Raw genomic sequence first — 20,098 nt, forward strand, 5'->3', positions numbered from 1 at the left:
CAATCAAGTCACTTTTTACTAACTTTCTACTAGTACAAGCCTAGCCCGACCAATCTTTCCTAATAAGATGATTCCAGATAATACTGTGGGCGGCACGGTGGCACAGTGGCTAGCACTGCTGCCTCACAGCGCCAGAGACCCAGGTTCAATTCCCGCCTCAGGCAACTGACTGTGTGGAGTTTGCACGTTCTTCCTGTGTCTGCGTGGGTTTCCTCCGGGTGCTCCGGTTTCCTCCCACAGTCCAAAGATGTGCGGGTCAGGTGAATTGGCCATGCTAAATTGCCCGTAGTGTTAGGTAAGGGGTAAATGTAGGGGTATGGGTGGGTTGCGCTTCGGCGGGGCAGTGTGGACTTGTTGGGCCGAAGGGCCTGTTTCCACACTGTAATGTAATCTAATCTACTCTGGTAAATCTTCTCTGACCTGCTTCTAATGCTTTTAGACCAATCCTTAAATAAGGAGACCAGAACTGTTCATAGTAGTCTCACCAGTGCCCTGTATTACTCAAACATTCCCTCCCTACATTCACTCTCAACTCCCCTTGCAATAAACAGTAACATTCCATTAGCTTTCTTAACTATCGGCCGTACCAGCATACAAACCTAATTGTAGACAGGATAGTGAAGAAGGTGTTTGGCATACTTGCCTTTGTTGGTCAGAGCATTGAGTGGAGGAGTTGGGACATCATGAAGCTGTACAGAACACCTTCAGAATACAGCATACAACTCTGGTCGCCTTGCTATTAGAAGAATATTGTTAAATTTGAAATGCTACAGAAAATATTTACAAGGATGTTGCTGGGACGAGAGGAATTGAGTTATAAGGAAAAGCTGAAAAGGCTGAGACTATTTTCACTGGAACATCAGAGGGATGACCTTATAGAAGTTTATAAAATCATGAGGGGCATAGATAAGGTGAACAACCAAGGTCTTTTTCCAAAGGTAGGGGAGTCCAAAACTAGAGGGCAAATATTTAAGGTGAGAGGGGAAGGACAAAAAGAGGCAACTTTTTCCACATAGAGTGTGCACGGATTGAGCTGCCAGAGAAAGTGGTAGATGCAGGTACAATTACAACATTTAAAAGGCATTTGGACAGACACATGAGTAGGAAATGCTTAGGGGGATATGGACCAAATGCAGGCAAATGGGACTACGGTGGTTTAGTTTTGGGCACCTAGTCAGCATGTACTGTTGGGACCGAAGGATTTGTTTCTGTGCTGCATGACTCTATGACTCCATAATGAGTTCAGGTCCATCTGCATTGCATAGCTCAATAATCTTTCAGCATTTCGAAAATATGCTTCCTCTTTTTCCCTTCCAGCTAAAATAGACAATATCACCCTTTCCCTCATTGTTACTTATTCATATCCTCCTATACTTAATTAACAGATAAATTACAGTAAATTAACACAGAAAAGTAGATTTTTTAAATCTAAAATTACAGGTCAGGAATGTATCCATTGTTACATGCTCCCTTTTGGGAAAACTACTTCAGTTTAACCGATTTTTGTTGAGCAAGCTGTTTTTGGAACAAATTACCAAAGTGAAAATAAAGGTAGGTTCTGTGAAACACCAGTGCATAAAGCATAAAATAGGCTCTGTTGAGCTGATGCTATTTATATATCTGTTAAATGTTTGCTGACTTGTGCACAACTGACCTCTATATGACTGAGTGACCTTAAGTGACTATGTTAAGCAAATGTCTATTAACAGCAGAACCTGGGGGGGTAGAAAGGGAATTGTAGCATCTGACTCAATCAAAATATGTGCTCTATTTCTTTTATTTATCTTGGGCTTATTTATTGTAGATTTTATCTTGTTTTAGACCTTCCCTTATCCCCATACTTTAGGAACCCACTGAGGGGAGTGGGGTAGGAGTCTGTCACCAGGCCTTACTGCTTTACTGGCTATAGAGCGAGGCTATAGTAGATTGTATGAGCAACTCTGATTTTCTCTCAATTTTAAGGAGCCTTCCCTTTATTAACCTTTGGCTTAACCTCACAGAGCTGCACAAATGTAGGTTACAGAACCATCATGGCAGAGAAAGAGGCCATTCAGCCCATTGAGCTTTCTATGCACAGCAATCTGTTCATTTCCATTCCCCCATTCTTTCCCTATAGCCCTGCAGATTTATTCAGTCAAGTCCCCAACATAAGTTTTTTTTTAAATTATTAATCATCGCCATTTCCACTACCCTCAAAGGCAGCAGGTTCCAGGCTGTGAACACTCTCTACAGAAGGAAGTATTTCCTCATATCTTCCTGGCTAACCTCAAAGCTGTCAAAGTCAAACTGCCTGATACAGATAGGCAGAAACATGATGCGCAATTATACACTGCTTTGTGAAGATGTCACAGGCCATTGTAACATCACCATGGATTAGGAATTGCTCTGACTCAATGATGTGGGTGACACCGAAACTGCACTTGGGAACTTTTCTCAATGGAGACAGCATGTGTGATTTCACTAGAAAGCACGAATTTAATAAACCTTCATGAAGACAGAAGAGAATTTGTAGTCAGTTTTGCAAGCTTCTCGATAACAGGTTGCTGAATCATCCTTATACTGAGCAGAGGGGTTGTTCCCTATAGCTCTCACATCTTCATTTCCATGTGTTGTTCATTCTAATCTTCTTGTTTTTGTCTTCCTTAATAATACACAAGAAATTTGCATGGGGGTCCCTGAAAGTTACCCTAACCAATGCTTTGTGTGGCCGATTAGATAAGTAACATGTCAATGAAAGTCGTCAGTATGCACCGTCTACTTCTACAGCACATTCACTCACACTGCAATCCCAACCAGTCACCACTCCCCACAACATCTGTGAACGGCTGGAATAACAACATCACCTGGTGTCTTCTAGAGTCCCAACACTTCCTCTGAAGACACAACTGAACAACTGCCTCACAAGAACACAAGGGTTGGGAGCAAAGACCCTTTGAGCCATTTGATCTCAACAAGATCATGGCTGATCTGACTGTAGCTTCCTGTCTGTTTACCCCAAACATTTGCTGTTGATCAGAGATCTGTCACACTGAGCCTCAAATACACCCAATGAGCCTGTCTGCATTGCTCATTATCAAAGGGAAACTCAAAGACTAATGATCATCTGAAAGAACAAAATTCTCCTTTCCTCAGGCTTAAATGAACGATGACTAATTTTGAACTGTATCCCTGGATAGATTCCTGCACAGATCATTGTCAAGTCCCCGTCAGGAACTTATGTTTCAATATCACCTCCCATTTTTCTAACTAGGCCCAACTTGGTCAATCTTTTCTCATAAGGTACACTCTTTATCCCAGGAATCAGCTGAGTGAACTTCTTCTGATCTGTTTTCTTAAGTATATAGTGCTCCAGCTGTGGTCCCACCAATAACTCATAGTATAACTTCCTGACCTTTACACTTATTTTTTCTTGCATTAAAAGACAACATTCCATTTACCTTCCTGATCATTCACTGGACCCATATATCAACCATTAGTCCTTCACCTACCTGCAGGCACCTAGATTCCTCTGTATAGTTGCATTCTGTAAATAATATGCTGGTTTTATATTCTTGCTGACAAAGTGGACAAGAGTTCACATTTCCCATTTTATGCTCCATCTGCCAATGTTGTGCCCCTCATTTAAGTTATCTGTATCCCTCTGCAGACTTTCTATGTCCTCTTGACAACTCACATTCTCACCTTCATGTCATCAGTAAATTCAGTTACCATACATACAGTCCCTTCATTCAAATCATTGATCTAGATAGTAAATTGTCAAGATCTCATTAGTAACAGTTCACCAGCCAAAAATAACCTATTTCTCCCTCCTCTCTGCTTCCTGCTAACTAACCAGTTTTCGAACCATGCTAATGTATTATTATCAGCTCATTTACCATGAGCCTTTATTTTCTGAGATCACCTTTGATGTGGCAGAGACACTTTGTTGAATGCCTTTTGGAAATCCAGTGCACCACACCTACAGGTTTCCCTTTACTACCTATAATCAAAATGCCACTTCTTTTAAGATCCTAGGATAAAAGCCTTTAGTCTGAATAGCTTGCTCAGTGCCTTTACACAGCTGAGTGTGATTGCAATTATCTTAAGTTCCTCCCTCAGTGCTCAGTGCAATCATCAAGTGAAATGAAGTCCATTTTTACCCTGTATTATTCACATCAGTGCCTTCTTATCTTCCTTTCTACCCACCACCCCCATCCCCACCAAAACCATTCCTCACAAAGTGTTGTTCCTATTCATATCGTTCATCAAGTCCTCATGATTTCCAGCTATGACCACTGATAGAAATCAGACTGAACAAAGAACAGTACAGTATAGGAATAGGCCTTAGGTCCACTAAGTCTGTGTTAAGACAAGACGCCTTTCTAAAGTAAAGCTCTTTTACCTCTACACGGTCCATACCGCTCTGTTCCCTGCCTGTTCATGTAGCTGTCAAAATGGATCTTATGCTGTTGTAACTGCCTACACACACCTTGACTGGTAGTGCATCAGAGGCATTACCACCTTCTCGATAACCTTCTCGATAAAAAATTTACCACTTACATTTCCTGTAAACATCCCCGTTTCAGGCAGTGAAGAAGATTATCTCAGAATACAAAGGGACCTTGATCAGATGGGCCAATGGGCTGAGGAATAGCAGATGGAGCTCACTTTCGATAAATGTGAGGTGTTGCATTTTGGTAAAGCTAACCAGTGCAGGACTTATATAGTTAACAGTACAGCATTGGGACTGTTGCCAAACAAAGCGATCTAGGATGCAGGTGCATAGTTCCTTGAAAGTGGAGTCGCAGGTGTATGGGGTAATGAAGAAGGCATTTGGCATGCTTGTTTTTATTGGTCAGAACATTTAAGTACAGGAGTTGAGATGTCAGGTTGCGGCTGTACAGGACGTTGGTGAGGCCACCTTTTGTAATACTACAAACAGTTCTGGTCACCCTTCTATAGGAAGGATGTTTTTAAACTCAAGAGGGTACAGAAAAGATTAACAAGGATGTTACTGGGACTGGAGGGTTTGAGCTATAGGGACAGGCTGAATAGGGCTGGGGCTTTTCTCCGTGGAGTGTTGGAGGATGAGGGGTGACCCTATAAAGGTTTATAAAATCATGAGGGGCATGAATAGATTAAATAGACAAGATCTTTTCCCTGCAGTGGAGTAATCCAGAACTAAAAGGCATAGGTTTAAATTGAGAGGGTAAAGATTTAAAAAGTACCTGAGGGGTAACTTTTTCACGCAGAGTGTGCCAACTAGCCATTCTATCCATGCCTGTCATAATTTTGTGAACTTCTATTAGGTCATCGCTCAGCCACCAACGTTAATCTGGAAACAAATTAAGTTTGCCCAATGTCTTGTCAGAGCTAATACACTCCAAACTAGTCAACATCCTGGTAAACCTTTATGGTACCCTCTCCTCCTGGCTGTCTGTGTCTTAACTAAAGTTCTATATGGCTGCAACATGACTTGTCAATGTTTATACTCCATGCCCAACCAATAAAGGCAAGCATACCATATGCCTTCTTGACCATCTTATCCACTTGTGTTGCCACTTTCAAGGAACTGTGGACCTGGATGCTTAGATCTCTCTGTATGTAGAGTTCTGCCATTTACTGTATATTTCCCCAGTCATCAGCAACAAGCAAGATGCTGGTGCCCATTTGTTGAGCTTGTTGTGAGGCATCTCACTTAGAGGACAACTTCAGAACTACTTTGACATAAGCACTGCTAAAAGGTAGATCATTCAATCCTGCCAACAAATGTTGCTTTCCCCCTAGTCTTCTGTAGACACCCTCAAACTCAGTAAGGAGTTTGTGGTCTATAAATGCACCGCCTTTCAGGAGCAATAAGAATCAGAAGAGACCTGCACCTTTTCACCATGGAATTCATTATCTTCAGCTGAGAGTTTAAACTGTGGAAAATGGATTTGGAAACTAGGAGGACTTTTTAAAATTGTAAGATCAAAAATTTCCCCTAAACCTCTTCCGCCTCTCTATCTCTGTCTCATCCTTTCAGAAGCTTCTTAAAGCCAATCTCTTTGATTAAACCTTTTGGGTCATTTGTCCCAATATCTTATCAATTAGGCTTTTGTCTGACTTTGTCCGAAATCACTGATTTGAAGAATTTTGAGGCATTATTACACATCAAAATTTGCTTTACAAATGCAAAATTGTTGTTAATATGTTAAATGTGTGATTGATGTCACGCATCTCACAATATCTCACAAAGTCAAAATCAGCTCCATTTTGGGCATTTGCTCTGCCCAAGACTGCAAGGAGAGGTGTGAGTGTGGCCCAGTTCATCACACAAACCAGCCTTCCATCCACTGACTCCATCTATACTTCCTGCTGCCTTGGGAAAGCAATCAACATACTCAAAGACTCCTCCCATGCTGATTATACTCTCTTCCACCCTCTTCCATCAGGTAGAAGATACAAAAGTTTGAAAATACACATCTACGGATTCAAAAACAGCTTTTTCCCCACTGTTATCAGACTTATGAATGGACCTCTCGTGTATTGGAGTTGATCTTTCCCTACATTTTCTGCATTCTCTTCTATTACCCTGATGTACTCATGTAAAGTTTGATTTGTCCAGTTAGCACTCAAAGCAATACTTTTCACTCTGTCTCAGCACATGGGACAATAATAAATCAAATCAAATCAAAGAATAGACTGATGAGGTGTTACATTGAGTAATTGTATGTTATGGTTTATTTCAAAGTTAGAATCAGTTAAACTCTTTGTAGTGAAGACTGTGCTTCTTGAAATGATAGTAGCTTCCCCCCAATCTATATATTATTTGTGGCAATGTACTGTATTCCCTAATCCAATTATTGTGTGGATGTGTATTCCAATACATTGAGTCTTATAACGCTCATATGTCCTGTTGCTTGGGCTCACAATTAGTTCTGTCAATGTTGAACCAGCAGTTGACCAAGTGTCGAATGTCATACAACCAGAAAACAGGAATGCCCTTTCACCCCTGATACCTGGGTTCAAATTCAGGCCAGAGTCAGGGACAAAAACCTCCTCTCTCTGATGGAGAAACTGGGTGGCACTGGGGGTTCGAGCTGAGTATTTGGTTTCGCCTTTGGGAAAGTGGGATCAGGTTCCACCACAGAGTCGGGAATGAAAGTCTCTTTCTTCTTGCTGTATCTGGTACTGATTTCAGTGGAGCACTGTGCTCACTACATAGTCTTTTCACCTGAATGGTTTGGCTCCTGATAGCAGCCCAGCTGGAAGAAATAATCTTCCTGTCCCCACTGTTCCTGCTCAGAGGTTTTGTTGGGTCGGAAGTTAAGTGAGATTGTAACCTCAGTCCAGTTCCCAATGAACATGTGCTGCCCTGCACAAACAAACCTCTCGTTTCAGTACTAATTGTCACAGGGATCCTCTTACATAAGTGCACGTGTGGGATGTAAGTGACAATTAAGGACTGTGACCCTCATTTGCTTCCTGTGCCGATTTCCTCTTGTGTTCCTAAGTATTTCACACAGCATTGTTTTGTTCCCCTCCCCACTCTCCCTTCTGAGACAGCATGTGCCATCTGTGCCCAGTAAGACACAAAACATTCATTTTGTGGTCAAAACAAGGTGGCCAAGGCTCCCATTGAATATAACACCTTCCCACCCACCCACCCACCCCGTTATACAGGTGGTGCTATCCTTTCAGGAGGGATTTGTGCTCCTGCCAGTGGGAATTGTGGTTTTGTGGAGATTAAAGAGCTCAATGAATGGATTTACAGATTCTGCCAGTCCCCACACCTGTGCCCAGAGCTAGGATTTCACCAGCTGTGCAGTACCACCCAAGGTTTGGATTAGGACACCAGGAAATTAGAATAGCAGACACTCTCAGAATTCACTAGCCCCAAGAAATAAGTGTGAATGTTCCTTTAGCTTCCTCTGCCTTGTAAGTTAATTATATTTACATGAATCGCTTGATCCTTTGTCCTCTGTCTCTACAACTAATTTAATGGGTGATCTTTGTAGAACTTGTTGGAGAACGATGCTTACCATCCAACACTGAATTTCAAAGAGGGATGCCAATCATAAAGGCACCTCTTAAAGGAGAATATTCATCATAAGGGCTTTTTCTAAAAGGAACCTGCACCATTAAAGTTCCCTTTACAGGGGCATGTTCACCATCATGAACCCTTCTAATGAGGAACATGCCCCAGCAAGGACTTCTTTCCAAAAGAGGTAACATATTTTCATTATCTTTTAAAAGAGAACAAAGAGCTTTGACTAAAAAAAAAACCTTAATTTATTTCTAATGATTCTTAAAGTTGTTTCGTATCGGTCTGAACGATGATTTGGCTAAGGGTTCTGGTTTGGAGGAATTGTAGAGGGAACGATATTGGGCAGCTGAGTTCACGCACACACACACACTTATTGTTCTGAGGTAAAATTGGTTTCCTCATGACATCAGCTTAAAGATGTCTCTTCCCATATCATTCCTCACTGGTTCAAAAATTATTTTTAAAAGTGAATTCTACTCCTGGCAAAAGAATTTCTTTTAACTGTTATGTAGCATGAATCCAAAATAATCAATGCCACCATTGGAGTGTTCAGTTCATGGAAACATTTGTTGATCTATTCCAAGAAAAAAAAAATCAGCTATCTATCAGACAGTGGTCAACCAACCAGGGGAAATAACTACAATGGGGCTGGATCATTTGGATCAATAGGTATGTTGCCCACATATACATGAGTACATGGAATGTGCTTGCATTGCTGCACCTACATCACACACAGCTTGTTGCCTGTATGAATATACTAAGAAATAATTCCAGGCATGTGGAGTATATTTGGAAATTTTATAGGAGCATTCTTTATTCTTGGAATCCTTGGAGCCCTTTAAGGAGACTGTATTTCTGGCCATCTTGCGTCCAATGTACATTCAGGGATAGGCTGGTGTTTATTCACAACACCATCACAATGTGGCACAACAACTGTGCATGGTGCAGAGACAAATGTTTGCAGTCAGCATCACTGCAAAGTGACAGATTGGCAGCTGATAGCAATAAAGATGGCACTGCCCACATAATCAAAACATAGGTGCTGCCCCAGCTTGTGGATGTTAAGAGTGACAAGGATAATAATGGAGACAATGCAACTACCACCCTGGGCGGACAACCAATTAACCTGTGGCTGCATTTTAGAGAGAAATATCACTGCTTGTCGTGACTGTTTCAAAGGTACCTTTCTCGTTTCCTATCATCAAGTTGACTGTGCCATGTGGCTAAGTGATTATAGTTCATGTAGTTCCTCGCCTTCCCTGAAAGATAGACACCAAATCTGTACCCAAATCAGCTCTGATTAAATCGGAATTATGGACATCCAATTAACAAGACTGGAGATTCTCCCATTTGGTTATGTATCCACGCTTGTCTGTGTGACATCACCTATGCTTGCGTCGACGCGTTCTGAGTGGAGGACATCTGTCACCAGTAACTGGTGTCACCAGGCCCATTTTAACATGCACAGGCAGCCATTTTGATTGTTGCTTTTGCGTTTGGGCCTGTTATCCTGTCAGGATTTTTTGTGTGGAGTAGTCTCGTAGAGTCTCAAGCGGAGTGGATTTAAAGAACATCTAAATAGAGTATGTTTAGAGAAACATTACATCTGCTGAGTCCGAATCTGGAATGCATTTAGAGAGCTTGTATGTAAAGAATATTTGAACAGCGCAAAGCTAAAGTTCAATGTTGGAAGTGTGTGCATTTGAGGAAGCTGTATCAAAGGAAATTCAGCAAGTGGGTTCATGGAGCATATTTACACACGTGGGGTATATTTTGCGAGTCTGAATCAGAAGTGAGCTAAGGGAGTGTGCTCATGGAATATGTTAACTTAGCAAAGTTTCAAAATGGAACAGCTTCCTTTACTGAACCTTCAAAGTTCCAAGGCTGAGAGGCAGCAATGCAGAAAGACTGAAGTCGCTCCGCAGATGTTTTACGAGGTCAACTGAACATTGCTTTGGTGCCTCTTCCCTATCCGACACTATACTTTAACAGACTTTATTCAAACAAATTAATATAAAAGTGTACAGACAATAAAGGGAGCTGGGGACCAGCCTGGAATTTATGGTGTGCTTGCTATCTTTCTCATTCAGTGAGAGGCATTATGTTTTGACAGTAATTGTAGCCACAGTGACCCCTACTAAGAGGGAGCATATTTCTGCTTTTGTCGAAGAGATTAAAAAATTGTGATTGTACGTTATAAATGAGCACATGAAATGTAGGGCCATCAACGAGATAAGTGCTCAGCAAATAATTACATGAGGCAACTTCAAGCTAGAAACATCTATAATGTTTTATGCTGGTTTTCACCTGAATAGGCTTCAGTTTACATTCCCCTCGCTCTTGCTCAATACACTTGATTAGAGCTGAAAGGGGTAATAAAGGAGGTCTGAGAGTGAGGAAAGACACCTCCCCTCCCTACGGCTGTCGCTAAACTGTGAAAATAAATACTAAGCCACCAAAGAACACACTGGATGCCAAGGTTCATCTTAGACAAATTTGTTTTTTAGCAGAAGACCAGAGTCAATTCTCAGCTGTAAAAATAAAGGCACTGGGTGACACAATGTATTAGAACACTCACCTTTCACCTCTGGGACTAGGGTTTGAATGTAACCCAGACAGAGTGGATGAAAGCCCTCCTCTATGTCTCTGTCCCTCTCCCTGATGGGTGACTGACTAGTACAGTGCGCTAGAATTTGCCCTTTCACCTCTAGGTCTTGAGCCTGAGGATTGACTGAGTGTAGAGGATGAATTATTCCTGCTTCACAGTCTTTGTTGGAGAACTAGCTGGTGTGGTGCTTTAGATTTCCGAGACTCGAGCTCAAAACTGGGTCCCAGCCTGCAGAGACCGAGGCTCTCTCCTTTCTTTGAATACTGTTAAAGAGCGGAAGGAAATTTTGTGACTGGGATAACACAATTGGCTGCCTGGCTGTTGCTAAATTAAATGATAAGTTTCATACAATGCACAGAGTAGAAATGAGGTCAGATTGGGAAGAATGGCATTTTCCACAAGCTGCCAAGAACCTGGATTCAGATTCGAAGCCTGAATAACATTCATGCCTGCAGGAGACTTTCTAAATATAACTTGGCTTTTTAGAGAAGGTGTAATTTCTGCTCTAATAATTTTTAAATTCTCATGATATACCCAAAAAATCTGGGCTCTGCACATTCCAGATTCCTGTGTCCATATATGTCACGTAAACGAATCACACTGTAATTCCATGGCTCTGCCAATGGGAGTGCCCTAGCTCTGGCAAAAGGTGGCATTCTCCTACAGCAAATTCAAAGGAGCCATTTTAATTTTGAGTGTGGGTGTCAAGGTAAACGATGAGACTATAAAAATCCAGAATGAATGCGTAATTTTAGAAAGGATAGCATTTTATCTCTGCACCCTGATCTCAGCATCAAACCCTGCCTCATCCAATCTTCATTGGCATGGAGTCATGGAATGGTCACAGCAACAAATGGAGACCGTTCAGTCCCCTGTATCAGTGCTAGCACTCTGTGACAGTAACTCAGCTAGTCCCACAGCCCGACCTTTCCCTATAGCCGCATAAATGTATTCTGTTCAGGTAATGATCCAATTCTCCCTGAACGCCACTAGTGAATCTGCCAAACTGTCAGTCAGTGCATTCCAGATCCTGGGCGAAAATGAGGACTGGAGATACTGGAGATTAAGAGTTGAGAGTGAGGTGCTGGAAAAGCACAGCAGGTCATGCAGCATCTGAGGAGCAGGGGAAGTGACATTTCAGGCAAAAGCCCTTCATCAGGAAGGATCGCATTCCAGATCCGAACCACTTGCTGAGTATAAAGGTTCATCTTCATGTCACCACTGCACTCATCTCTGTCACATACAATATCAGAGGTTCTGGAACATATTTTTTAAAGGTTGCAAGTCCTTGCAGTTTCAAAGTATTGAAATAATTCAAAGGACAAGCAGATTGAATCAACTTAATGAAAACACAATCTGTGACGTTATATGTATTTTTTGCTCCCTGCTCTGTAGAAGGGGAGGAATCACCCCAGACCCTCTGACAGATCCCTCCCTTACTTAATGTTGAACAACCTCAGAACAGCTTGTTAGATCCCTACTGGACATAAGCCTGACAGTGGGTTCATTGTTGGCTGCCGGTAGATTTATAAAATGTGGACACTGACCCTACCTTCAACTCTGCTCAAGTGCCCGGTAGGGTTGCTAACTCCTGCTGATCATAGGTATTGATGGAGGTTTAATTGTGTGAACTCTGACCTCGGGCAGAACTGCCCCTGTTCTCCAATGATTGGTTGCTCAAGAGGCCTAGCGTCATGGCACACCGTTTCTCCATCAAGATCCTATAATTCTCTCTCTTGAGTTATCTTTACTTTGTGGAGTCTCCCTGAGAATGCTCAGGGGTTGGCAACCTTCAAGTAGTCTTCAAAGGCTGAAGTATGTTTCCCACGTCCCAACATTCAGGGTGCCCTAATCAATTGTGATTTGGAGATGCTGGTGTTGGACTGGAGTGTATAAAGTTAAAAGTCACACAACACCAGGTTATAGTCCAACAGGTTTAATTGGAAGCACACTAGCTTTCAGAGCGCCGCTCCTTCATCAGGTGGTTGTCAATTGTAATCGCCTCAACCGCTAGCCTATCACCCGCCCAGGAATCGGGCCAGTCCAGTAGCATAACCCACACTGTTTACCAACTGAACCAAGAGAAGAGCAGGGCCTGTAGTTTGTGAGTGTCAGGGCTTCATTTTATCGAACAAAATATGTTGTTTATGTTTCAGGCATGACCTAAATTGCAGGGTTAAAAATCCTAGTTTCTTAAGCAAAAGCCTAGGCAACAAAGCTCTCATTCATATGTGGAGTTGACACAGGCCCACTCATAGTATTTTCTAGCTGTCTGGTTCCCCTGTAATGAGTTCTTTGGTGAAAGCTTGATGGATGTAATACAAGTAATAATAATTATTATCAGCGCTATTAGCTGCTGTGCAAGGAATGTTTATGCAACTGAAACTTCCTGGCTCTGAACCTGCAGAGCATTTAAAACTGAGTGTCAACTTAAGGGGAAATCGGACAGATTATAGACACCAAACAGGTGAAAGGAATTCTAATTAGCTTTTCGAGAGGAAGCCCAATAGGGCCCCTCCACAAACAGGGACACTTTTGTGAATGATCTACCACAGCTCCCATTGCTATGTGACTTGACTGACCTCAAATAATGCAGAGCTATTGCAAAGTGACTGACAGCTGACCCCACAGTAACACAGAGACATATTGCAAAGTGATTGACTGACTAACCCCCCCACCCCTTCTCACACCACACTGGACAAGTGATTGACCCCCGTGGAAGACCTATTATTTTGTGACTGACAAACCACACAGAAAGAGATTCCAACTCTAAATGGCCAATTGAAAGGGGATGACTCAGTGGGAGCAAAGATTGACCATTGTGTTTCTAGCGTGCTGCTGCCTCCTTGCCATTTTACCCATATATTCTTTCTGAAGCAGCCAAAATAGCCACCACCTCTGGCAGTGTGAAGGCCTCATGGATATATTGAAAAGAAGGTCCGCTAACATATTTAAGATCTGATTCTAATCGTAGTAGTTACATACCAGTGCCAGACTCTTCAGGTTATGAGACCATGGGTCAAGTTTCTGGAATTCTCTCCCTAAATGCACTGTGACTATATCCACAACCCAAAGACTGCAATGGTGCAAGAAGACAGCTTACTCTCACCTTCTCAAGGGCAACGAGGGACGGGCACTAAATGCTGATCCAGCCAGCATCCCTTCATATTTTTTCAACAATGAACAAATCCAGGCCAAGAGAAGGCACAAGAATTAACCCAATTTTTCATTTATTTTCATCCTCTTATAGGCTGGGAGGAACAGGTACATGTCCCTCCTTGTCTGACATGACAATCCAAGATACCACTGCCTCAGTTATCATTTTCCTCTCTTTCCTTTATAGGATATAGCACATCAATAATACAGAAGACATAATATATAGGAGTAATGGTCTGCTTAACACAACCCAATTAATCCTCCTGAACCCCACTTTACTTAAAGATCACTCTTAGCCTTAATATCCATGAGGAATTCACCTTAGCGACTTCACCTCAGAGGAACATAGGGACAGGAGTAGGTCATTGAGCCCGTCCCCATCATTCAATATGATCATGGCTGATTGAATACTTCAATAACTCTTACTCATCCCATTTCCGTAGCCCTGTTACGCCACTTACAATCAGAAATCTATCAGTCTCTATCCTAAACATAATGAAAGACTGAGCTTCCACAGCCATTGATGATAGAATATTTCAAAGGTTTACAACCCTCTGATTAAAAAAATGTCTTCTCATTTCAAGCCTAAGTGGCACCAATCTTATTCTTAAGTCTCTGGTTCTAGGCTCCTCAATCAAGGGAAACATCTTACTTGTATCTACTCCATCTTTATAAATACTTTATAGATTTCAAAGAAATTACCTCTTATTCTTTGATACTCTAGGGAATAAAGGCCAATCTCTCTTCGTAAGACAGCCTTGCCATCCCGGGAACAAGTCTAGTGAATCTTCATTGCACTCCTTTTATGGCAATAATATCTTTCCCGAGATAAGGAGACCAAACCTGCACACAGTACTCCAGGTGTGGTCTAACCAAGCACCTATACATCTGAAGCAAGATTTCACTACTCTCTTATTCTACTGCATCATGTATTCTACAGTGGTGGTTAAGCTGATGTTCTAGTCAGTGTTAAATGTTAGCAACAAAAGAAATCTATAAATTTATTTCCTGCTCAATTGCTGTAGGCTGCAGTGGCAATAACTCTCCTTTAAGAAGTTAAAAGTCTGAGATAGAGTTTGATTTAATGTCTGTCATTGCAGCCATTGGACAAGTAATTGGTTCGATGCTTCCAACACATTGTAAAAGGGAGTTTCTTTGCTCAAAATGGAACAGTTGCTGTTTTCCTGAACTGGCTACAACCCTTCTAAATTGTGGAGCAGGATTGACCTGGTTTTCTGAATATGTCTATCTGCTTCTTGTCCCACAGAGTTGCAACATTCGAATACAGCGCGCCACTACACTCTCCTGCAGAACACCACCAATTATCGTATTCTGCTGATGGACGAAGATCATGACCGCATGTATGTGGGCACCAAGGACTACATCGTCTCGCTGGACCTGCACAACATCAACCGGGAGCCTTTATTAGTAAGTCAATGTAGTACATCTATTTTGGCATATACTGAACTCCTTAAACTAATCCAAACAAATCCCATTCTGTCCATAAAAACCAAGGTAGCCATAGACTTCCAACACCATCTTCATATATTAGATAAGTGTGGCCTTCTCTGTGTCAATTGTAAACATTACTATTAGGTGTCTGCAGGTTTGGGTACTCACTGAATAGTGCTTTGTGTATGTGCTACAATTGTAGTATCTCTATCTCTGGGCCAAAAGGTCTGTACCTTCTGCCTTTAGATGTACCATAACCTATCAGGAATGCCCAGGGAGCAACTAACAGGTGCTTCATATACAGTATATGGCTCAAAATATCATAATACAATGGATTACCCAAAGGGGGAACAGCAGGGTTCATGAAATGGAGCATGAGGCAGAGAATTCAGAGGCAGATGATGATAGTGATCAGTCTGAAAAAATTGTATAAGTCACTAGAAGCTTCAACCGCTCAATGAATATGTTTGTCATGGATTTCTTTAACTGTGTGGTGTTAGAAAGTGGTTGCATCTCAACAGTGCATGGATCCACTCAGTGGTGAGGACTGATCTAAGATCAGGGAATTTGAATGCTCTGTTTATTTTAGGTTTGAGGATGACAACATACTGTGGTCACTAAAAGGTGTAGTGCTTCCAAGTAAAATAAGTGAAGTAAATCCCTTTATTAATCCCTCTAATTAGATACATTTGCTGTTAAGCAAGTCTTCCCTGAAAAAGACCCAAATTAACCTGGGAATGAAACACAATAAAGTAATTGTTTCTGGAAAGTCAGTGGATCTATAGTTTATCCAATCAGGGCCTGACTGTGTCCCTCAGTAAAACCTGATGTATCTAAACAGAATGTTAGTAAGGCAAGTATTGATTAGGTGATACAAATCAGAGAGAAAAACAAGCAATTTGTCTTAAAACTGCACATGCAATTTGCTTACTTCTTGTTAAGGATGTGAAGTCCTGTCAAAGGATACAGCAGTCTGTTTCACATTGAGTCACAGATATGTTTTGGGATGACACTCCTGAGAACAACAGCACAACAGACTAGGGGCTGGACAATTGTTGTCATCCCAGTGAACATGATGCACATTGAAAGGGCTATCTGATCCAAGGGCCAAATGACTAAAGTGGGACATCAGCTGACATATGTTTTAGAAGTGTCCACTGATCAGCAGGAGGCCAGCCCTCCAGTGGCAGGTCCCAAACCCTGAACTGAGAGACCTAAGTTCAAGTCCCACCTCCTCCAGAGTTGTGTTATAGCATCCCTGAATAAATTGATTAGGAAAAATAGGTTGAACAGAGAGAGAGGTACCTCATTAAAGACTTGCAAGCACAGCTACTGCACTCTTAAATATTGGTAAAACTTTGAAGATTATGACCAAGACATGAGGACCATGGATTGTCTGAATCGTGTAAACGGTTGGAAAGTAAGAAAGCGGAATGAAAATTCTAATAGTGAGTCTCTTGTGTTCGAAAATGATCACGTGCTGGAGAAGAGTTTCCAACTGGGCAAGAGGTGGTATAATATCGAAGTATGCAAGTTGAGGCTGCAACTTGGGTATATTACATGATGAAAGGAAGGGTTACAGAAGAGTCTCAAGACAGCAATTGAAGCTGAAATCTTTATGACTGTATGTTTGGTGGCACTAATCAAATATTCCATAAACTACCAGGAGAGGAAAACTAAATGGAAGTAGATAGTTGGAAGGAATTCAGAGTTTATTTTGAAGTACCAATACGTCAATAGATTTCGATGGAAAATGTTTTTTCAGATTGGATTTATAGGAAATAAAGGCACAAATCAGAGACATAGGAAATTAAGAGAATTAAAAATAACATTCATATCCATTTAACGCCTAAACACATCTCTGAACAATTCTCAAAGGGCTTCCGTGTGAATTGTATTTGAAACACAACTATAGTGACGCAAGAGGAAGGGACAAGTATTACAGTTTTAGATGCGTGTATAAAACAAAGGAGACTTGCTGGGATATGAATAAGAGATTGGAGTGGTTCCAATAAATGATTGTTTAAAGTTTTGCATTGCTTAGGACCTATATTAAAGATAAATTAATACAGTTGTTTTACTGTTAAAACCCGGTCACTCTGAGTTTTATAAACCTCCTCAATCCTGAACTTTTGCCCCACTTCATTCAACCAAGCTAACCGGGTGTGTGAGAGGGCTCCATTTCTGCTTTAACATGTGATCATATGAGCATTTGTAGTTTCAAGACATAACTGAGAGGATAGTTAAACATCCAATATGTTATCCACAAAGTGTAAATAGTATTAGCACACAGTGTTTTATTATTTCACGGGATTGCTTGCAAGGCCAGAATTTGTTCCCCTTGTGATGGTGGTGGTGAGTTGCCTTCTGAACTGCCACAGTCTGTCGAGTAGGTACCACCCACAGTGCTGTTGGTGGGGGGGATTCCCAGACCTTTGACCCAGTAACAGTGAAGGAAAGGTAATGATATGTTCTAGTGTAACAAAATATCAACAAAAAGTGAGTATTAGACAGTACGTTATCGACACTGAATATTATCGACACTTGTTTTGTAGTATACTATATAGTGTGCATCAATACAGTCTGAGTGTTATTGATACTGTATTGTCAACACTTGATGAGATTTATAGACACTGTGTAATTATTATCACAGGATATTATCACAAGGTGTGGATATTGTCAATAGCATCTGAGTATTATTGACACAGTGTTTTATCACCACTATGAGAGATTTATAGGCACTGTGTACTATCACAAAGCAATTATCGCACAGTGTGGATATTACCAGATCAGTGTGAGTGTTATATATAACACAATGTGAGATAACACACATTTTTATCCAGTTTGTCAGTTAGTTTAGATGGCTAGTGTGTGGTACAGAATAGGCTGCCGGACAGGCTCTGCCTCCTTGCCTTGTCCCATGCTTAATGTGGAGTAGTGCCCTTCAAACTACACACAGCTTGTCTTTCTCCCTCTCTAAAAGAGAATGTGTTGCTTGTGTTCCCTCATAGATATTGGCCAATGACCCAAGCATTGCCAATTTAGTAAGAATGTTATCAACCACCTTGGGTTATTTCCAGAGCAGTATTTTCATGAGGAGGGGGAGGTTTTGTTCAGTCAAATTGAGCGTTATTGGAACACGTGAAGTTTTACAAGTGCTAATTGAGGCAGGGTCTATAGATCTCATCAAAAGGAAATGATATGCGAACATTTAAAGGAGAAGATTTACAAGAGGATTTTAGGAAACGGAAAATGACAAAACAGACGACTCGAAGAGAAGAACAATCTTCGATCGGCACAGACATGTTCGGATTTGTGTTCTGTCATTTCTGCTATTCTTCACATGAAAACCAATGTTGCATTTCATTTCTTTCAGATTCACTGGTCCGTCAGTCAGCAGAGACGAGACGAGTGTGTTCTTTCTGGTAAAGATCAGAATGTAAGTGCTTGAACTATCCAACCTTCTGTCTTCATTGACTAATGCCCCACAACTATGGAAAGAATGCTTGCCTTTCACAGGTTACAAAAGAACTAGCAGTTATCACTTCCTCAGATAGTCCTCACCAATAAATTACTTTTCAAGTACAGTCACTATTGTGTAGGGTTAAGACGGGGACTAGCTTGCCTGCAGGTAATGAAAGGTCAATCATTTTATGATGGAGAACGGTTGACCATTCTCTCCTCTGGGAACTACCGACACAATATTCTCCCTCACCCCCTCCGCTGCTCATCTGAACAAATGAACTGTTTAGTATTTTTACTCAAGGACACATTTAGTACCACAGAGATATACCAGCCTCACTTATAGCTAGGTGTTCTATAACCCACTATCATTTTGACCTGGAAATGAGAATGGTAGCTCCAGAGTCAGAAAGACCCTTTATTAATATTAGGGCAGACTGAGAACAGTATCACTTCTTTTTTCATTAACGTTTTGTCTGTAGTGTTGCTCTGTGTCACGTGCATGCGCTCAATAGTAAAATGCTCGTTTTTGAAAGTGACATGGTTTCAATAAACTGCAGTAAAAAATAATTCAGTTTTCGAACTTGTGCTAGAAGTCCACTTGAGGATCTCTCAAAAATTGCTTGTTGACTTGCCCATTATAAATGCTGATAGGCACCTACTGACCCCTATGTTATAGGCTTTCTCACTGAAGTCCCCAGACATGTGAGTGATCCGCAGTATCACATTTCTGCCTGACCATCATCCAATTTATTGCCATCGCCGATTTAATGACATTGCTTCTGCTGCTTGTGGAGAAGTACTAACCTTTCTCTGGTGAGAGCTACCCTGTCTTTCTGCAGTGAGGACAGGCGTTGCTAAGGAATGTATCGACCTTGGAGCATAACTCAGATAACTTGCAAAACGCCAGTCATTTATGCATATTTTTAATGGATCTGCTTGAAATAGGGATGCTACAACTGCGTCACAATACTATTTTGCTTTGTAAATTGCCCTGGCAGAGAGATGGGAGAGGCTGTTAGGGCTGAATGGCCTCAACTTTGTCACGAATGCTTCAAACTCCAAGTAGAAGGAAAGATGTTCGTTTGCTGCAATCACAGTGCAGTTCAGAGCCGGGATTGAACTATGACCCTGGTGTTATAATCACTATGATCTCAGAACAACGAACAAAGAAAATGACAGCACAGGAACAGGCCCTTCGGTCCTCCAAGCCTGTGCCGATCCAGATCTTCTATCTAAATCTGCTGCCTATTTTCTAAGGGTCTGTATCCCTTTGCTCCCTGCCCATTTATGTATCTGTCTAAATACAGCTTAAATGATGCTATCGTTCCCACCTCAACCACCTCCGCTGGCAATGTGTTCCAGGCACTAACCCCCCTCTGCGTAAAGAACTTTCCACGCATATCTCCCCT

At 41.5% G+C, this 20,098-nt stretch overlaps 1 protein-coding gene across 6 annotated transcripts in view; it reads left to right on the forward strand.

Moving 5' to 3' along the window:
* sema3fb (sema domain, immunoglobulin domain (Ig), short basic domain, secreted, (semaphorin) 3Fb) overlaps nucleotides 1-20,098 on the forward strand; it is a 258,663-nt gene that overhangs the window by 157,421 nt on the left and 81,144 nt on the right. For all 6 annotated transcript variants that reach the window (XM_043707713.1, XM_043707714.1, XM_043707715.1 and 3 more), the window contains exons 3-4: nucleotides 15,040-15,200; nucleotides 18,601-18,663. In XM_043707713.1, coding sequence (XP_043563648.1) covers nucleotides 15,040-15,200; nucleotides 18,601-18,663 — 224 coding nt within the window. The remainder of the gene's footprint in view (nucleotides 1-15,039; nucleotides 15,201-18,600; nucleotides 18,664-20,098) is intronic.

This window comes from Chiloscyllium plagiosum, chromosome 18 (assembly GCF_004010195.1).
Source record: "Chiloscyllium plagiosum isolate BGI_BamShark_2017 chromosome 18, ASM401019v2, whole genome shotgun sequence".
Lineage (NCBI taxonomy): Eukaryota > Metazoa > Chordata > Chondrichthyes > Orectolobiformes > Hemiscylliidae > Chiloscyllium > Chiloscyllium plagiosum.